This window comes from Plenodomus lingam (genome assembly GCF_022343315.1).
Source record: "Plenodomus lingam strain CAN1 chromosome Unknown contig_22, whole genome shotgun sequence".
Lineage (NCBI taxonomy): Eukaryota > Fungi > Ascomycota > Dothideomycetes > Pleosporales > Leptosphaeriaceae > Plenodomus > Plenodomus lingam.
In genome coordinates, this window is record NW_027093939.1 from 1,132,293 (window position 1) to 1,138,250 (window position 5,958).

The window sequence follows — 5,958 nt, forward strand, 5'->3', positions numbered from 1 at the left end:
AACAGTTGCCCTTATAAAAATAACCCCCTTACCTATAGGGACCTAGTTACCCTTATAAAAACAACCCCCTTCCCTGTACCTAGTTACCCTTATAAAAATAACCCTAGTCTCTATACCTAGTTACCCTTATAAAAACAGCCCTATGCTATTATACTACACACGTTACTAATAATACTTACAGATTAGCTTAGCTATAGCTACTATACTACCCTACAATATTGCAATAGACCCTCTAAGCAACATAGATAATAAGACCTTTAAGGATAATAACGCCTTAGCTACTTAGGTATAAGAGCACAAGGCTGCCCTTATTATAGAAGCATAACCTTATAAAGATTAATATAAGGAAATCCCTAATATTAATACTATCTTCCCTAAACTTAAAACTATATATATTACTTGCGTCTGCTCTACTAAAGATATTAGTTAAAGTTTTAGCTATTTAAAGCCTAAGGACTTCTACTATTTTATTAAAACTACGCGTGTTGTAATAGATATTCTTAACTTTAATAAGACCTATTATAAATTTTACAAGAGGTATAAGCTAGAGAAACAACTACGCCCTAAACTACTACATATACTTACAGCTATTACTTATCTTAATACTGCTAGTAGAGACCTCTTTAATATATCTTTATAGGATATACGTAGTAATCTACTATCTAATATTAACAATATCTACGTAATTATATATAATTGCTTTGCTAATATTTAGTTCTAGGCTAGCAACGCTCCCTTTAGTAGCTATCTAATCCCTCTAGCCCTATATATAGACTATATTAATGCCCTGCTTAAACTATATAACTAAAAGAAGACTAGGCTATTTACTATTAATACTAAACGCAAGTTAAAGCATGTTACTAGGCAGAGTAGGACTATTAAAGCTGCCTAATAGTTAGCTAAAGATACTAATACTACTAGTACGCCCTTGTTACCCTTATAAAAACAGTCTAGCTATAACAAGGCTTACCTTACAGTAGTAGCAAAGTGCAATCACAAAACCTAACGTCTTTAACGTAAGCATGCTAAACTTAAGAAGATATAACTAGAGACGTTATTAGCTATAGAAGCATAGGATATAGAGGGCAAGTATATAGACTTAAAAGAAAGAGATAATATTAATACTATAGAAAAGAAGAGGCTCTTAACAGAGTTAAAACTATAACACAATACTACTACTAGTAGCCTTACTAATATAAAATAGTTAAGTCCTTATAGCAATTTAGATCTAGATATAATTAAGCTTGTACACCCTCCTAATACTAGTCTTACTAATATAACAGCTAAGTCTAAAGGTTTAACTTAAATTAACTATATAACCTCTAAGTACACAAAGGACAATAGTAACCTACGTGCATTATAGTTCTTCTAAGGATTGCTAATTAGAGTTACTAAGCACTATATAGACAAACTTCTAGATTTTAAATTAATATGCTTTTCCTATAACACCTATTAGTATTTGTACCTTAGTAATCCTATATTTACTATTAGTAGTTATAATACCTAATATAAAGCTCTAATTATTACTAGTAGGCTAAGTACTACTAAAATTACTAAAGGCCTTAGCGCCGCTTCCCTTAATAAGAACACTAGCAAGGAAGACAAGGATAAAGAATAGCTATTGCTAGATATTACAAAGGCTAACTAGGCAGCTACAGAACTTAGTAAATTAACTATAGCCTAGCGCATGTCCTATCTTATTAATATACGCAAAGTAACTAGCTAGGATAAGGTAAAGGCACGTGTAAGCGTTAAAGTAGTAGAGGAACTATTATTTTTAACACAGCTTCTAATAGACAAGGCTTATAAGGGAATTAAGCTAAGTGCGTAGGGTAATAAGTAGTTAGATAAAGCTAAAGATAGTGCTAACGTCTATTCTTCTAATATTAACAATCCTAGCCTGCAACTTAATATTAAAACTGCTATCTACTTAATAGATAACTCTACCTACTAGCCTAAAGACTATAAAAAGGTATTAAATATCTATTAAATCACGCATTACAAAGTACTAAGGATCCCTAGATAGAACCCTAATAGGCACTTAATACTGTAGTGGCAGACTACTAGTGCTACTAAGGGTGTAAAGAGGAGAGAGGCAGTAGATGCCTTGCGCGCATTATAATTAATAAAGCTAATTAAAGCTAATAACCTAAACGCGCTTGCAAAGTCTAAAAAGGGAGTACCTTAGGGTATTATCTATACTAATAAAGTTAGTATTAGGAAAACTAACATATATGCCGCACAGTGCCTTATTATAAGTATTCTTGTTACCTATAAGGAAACCTAGGCCTTATCCCTATTACCTATAGCTAATAGTAAGATAGTAAATTAACTAACGCAAACTTAACCTCTTAACTATAATATAGGCTAGCAATATTAAGGCGTTAGAGAGTTACCTAGCGCCTAAGCTATATTTAATACTTACCTAACCATATCTTGTTACCTAGATAGCAAGCGCCTTAGCTAACTTTTCTAGCATCTTTAAGGTCTACATTTATAGTGCGCGTTCTAACTTAGATCTAGCTAGTATTACACGTATTATTAAACAACTTACATAGGACAGTCTATTCTTTAACCTAAAAAATAAATTAAATAGCTAGGTCTTTATTATATACGTATATCTAATATTCTATATTTATTATAGTCCTGCTGCTATTACTAGATATTTACGTAAAACTAGCTTAATAAAGCAAAAGGCCTACCTAAATTAGTTTAAGTTAGTAAGGCAGAAGGGAGACTTAGTGTAGCGGCCCTTGTTTAAACTTAATAAGTTATTTTCTAAGATTTGTTTAGATAAAGCGCAAAATATAAAAGGTATATTTCTCTATATTATTCTATAGGAGTAATAGGTAGGGTCTTAGGGGGTCTTTTTACAAGGGCAACCATTACCCTTATAAAAAGCCCCCCTCTAGCCCTGTTAGTTGCCCTCGTGAAAAGCCCCCCGCTCGTTGCCCTTATAGGAACCTCTCTTTTATCTACCCCTTAGCTATTTAACTAATACTTTAATAGGTATCTAGTCTTATTCCTTATACGCTATACGCAGTCTGCGCGCTCTATAGCATGTTATACTTATAGCTACCCTACTTCCCTAGCACTATTATAACTTTACTAGCCTTCTAGCTTTCCTCTAGTTACTATAGGACGCTATAGTTACTAGGCATTGTATTTATAGTAATAGAGCTAAGTTTAACAAGTTATGCGCTGCTATCCTTAATAACCCTTATAAAATAAACTTGCAGAATTATCTAAAGCGCCCTAAGGACTATAACTATTGCTTTACCGCTGCCGCATTTAAGAAGTTTGTTATTAAGCGTTGTCTTAATACTATTACTACTAGGCCTATTCTTGCGAAATTATTTTAGCGCTATATAATTTATTATAATTATTCTTCTTCTTATATTATAGATAATATTAGTACACGTTACACTATTAGCTAGTTAATATATAAGGTTAACTGCGTTAACCTAACTTTAATAAATAATAACTACTACTAGCATCTTTATAATAGCCTTATTAGTAAATAGATAGGCAAGTATATATTAGATAGTACCTTAGACGCTATATACTAGAATTAGTTAGCCGCTAGGATTATAGGTCTTAGTGCTATTAGTCCACTCCTCTTGCTTGCCTACAACACACACATAGTTAAGGTTAATATCTAAGGTAACTCTATTTAGAACCCTATTATATCTAAAGTTCGCTATTATTAGAATCTTAAGGAGTTAGGCACTTATAAGGACAAGACTAAGTTAGTAGCAGAGGATAATCTAGAGACGCTTAACAATTATAACACTAATAATAAAGATTCCCTACTAGGCGTTCTTCTAAATAACAGCCCTAAGGTTAAGAAGATAGAGAGCCTATATCTAGCACAGTATCGCGAGTTCTATATAGCAAAGGATTACTTATTATAGCTTTGTAAGCTTATAGAAGATATTACCTATAACACGCGTCTGCTACACAAGAAGGTGTACAAGGATATCTTTAGTAACTAAGAAGTTAAAGAAATTTCTAACAAATAGCTAGTTTAAATCCTTATCTATTTATCTCTGCGTTTAGGCGCCCTATTTGCTAATATATCTAACTAAGTTAATAATACTAATAAAAAGGCAATTATCTTCTACCTTAATCCTTTTAAGCAAATATTCTACAGCGTGCTATTAAATATTATAGGATATAAGAGTTAGGCATATCTATCTACTATAAAGGGCGATATAAAGGAGGAGATAATTTTATTATTCTAGAAACTGCTTTCCTGCTAGTCTAACGCTAGCTTTAATAGTGTGAAGGACCAAGATCTAGAAGTCCTAGTGTTATCTTACTATATAAATAGTAGTCTAAACTTGCAGGTAACCTATTATAACCTCTATACGCCCTCTCCTACCCCTTTATACTTAATTTAGATCTAAACTATTAGCTAGATTATATATTTTAGCTAGCTATATAACTACATAGTTTTTACTTACATTATACTAAAAACGTACAATATCTAGCAGTTCTCTACTATGCTAAAGAACGCCCTCTTTACAATCGCCGCCCTAATATGCATAGTGCATACTAATAGTAAAGACCTTACTTTAGTTCCTAGTGTGTCCTTCTTAGAGCTTAAGCACTTTTATAGATTTAAGGATACTCTAGTAGATAACTAAGTACTAGGGTTTTAGGGGCTACTAGCCTCTAGCAAGGGTTAGGGTTAGGGTTAGGGTTAGGGTTAGGGTTAGGGTTAGGGTTAGGGTTAGGGTTAGGGTTAGGGTTAGGGTTAGGGTTAGGGTTAGGGTTAGGGTTAGGGTTAGGGTTAGGGTTAGGGTTAGTTAGGTTGTAAATAGTAGATCCAGTGATAGCTATCGAAGTTGCACAAAACAACGGCAGGGCCGAAGGTCCGCGCAGGGTTCAGAGAACCTCCCGTGAAGTAGACACCTGGTAGCGTCAGTACATCAATATACTTTTTCCATGCTTAACATGTACTCGCCAGCCATCTCAGCAATGAAGAGTGCGAGTCCAATGCCAATAGGAGCCATGAAGGTCGATCGATGCTTCTCCGCAGCCAACATGAAGATACAGAAGACGAGTTGAGCGGTCAAGAACATTTCAATGAAGAGACCTCGAACAATCGACGTCTCGGCGCTCAGTGTGGTTCGCACTGACAGTGGGCCAGGGAAGAGGGTTGAGACCATGCCAGCGGCGGCGATGCCTGCTAGCAGTTGGGCGACGATAAGCAGTAGAGCTTTCATCCACGGGACTGCTCCGATGAGGGTCATGGCAACCGTGACCTGTTCCTTGTCAGTCTTGGAGACTATTGTCATAGCGACGTATCACCTACAGCCGGGTTGAATAAGCCTCCACTGACGCGAAAGAAAATCCAAACATTGACTGCGAGTGAGAAGCCAAAAGCCAGGGAGATGTACATGAGCGACTCGATGTCCATGGGCCCCCCACCCAGGAGATTGTTGGCAACTTGTGTCGCTGTGAAGGCAAAGAAGAGGAACAGAAAAGTGCCGACAAATTCACCCAGACATGCGATCAAGAGATGACGGGCCCTATTGGGTAGCCATGCGAAGCCAGGTAGGCGCGTCTCGCCATGACGTTTTGGATCCTCGGTATAGACTGGGTTCATGCCTGGTGCCGCCTTGAAGCTCTCTGTTTGGTGGCAGGAAGGCCGTGTGACGTTCATAACTGCGGCTCTTCAGCTGTTCTAACCGTGGAAAGTGTCGAGGTGGCTATAGACGGTTGCAGGTAAGACAAGTGTTTGACGAGACAAGGTGGACGCCAAAGAGGAGAGTGCTAGTAGGATCAGGATATCTGGTACAGGAGGAAAGCCAGTCTAGGCAAATAGGAACGAATTGACGTGTGCGTGAGAATGTAGGGAGATTGTAGGGGACTGAGGATAGTAAAGTGCTAGGCGTAGTGTGACGAGGGAAGATGGAGGATGGGGGGAGGAAGACACGAGAGGAGGGCCTG

At 36.6% G+C, this 5,958-nt stretch overlaps 1 protein-coding gene across 1 annotated transcript; it reads right to left on the minus strand.

Annotated features, from left to right (window-relative positions):
* Window positions 1-4,829: 4,829 nt before the first annotated feature.
* IAQ61_005723 (uncharacterized protein) lies at window positions 4,830-5,912 on the minus strand. Its single transcript, XM_066096908.1, has 2 exons — window positions 5,321-5,912; window positions 4,830-5,270 (listed from the first exon to the last, which is right to left on the minus strand). The coding sequence occupies exons 1-2, from the start codon at window positions 5,669-5,671 to the stop codon at window positions 4,935-4,937; spliced, it is 687 nt and encodes a 228-aa protein (XP_065953259.1). The 5' UTR covers window positions 5,672-5,912; the 3' UTR covers window positions 4,830-4,934.
* Window positions 5,913-5,958: the final 46 nt, after the last annotated feature.

Bases quoted from the DNA above. Each gene is read 5' to 3' on its own strand.
- IAQ61_005723 (XM_066096908.1), bottom strand. From the start codon at position 5,671: ATGAACGTCACACGGCCTTCCTGCCACCAAACAGAGAGCTTCAAGGCG. The intron at 5,271-5,320 runs GTAGGTGATACG...GACAAGGAACAG, and splicing joins GAGGCTTATTCAACCCGGCT to GTCACGGTTGCCATGACCCT.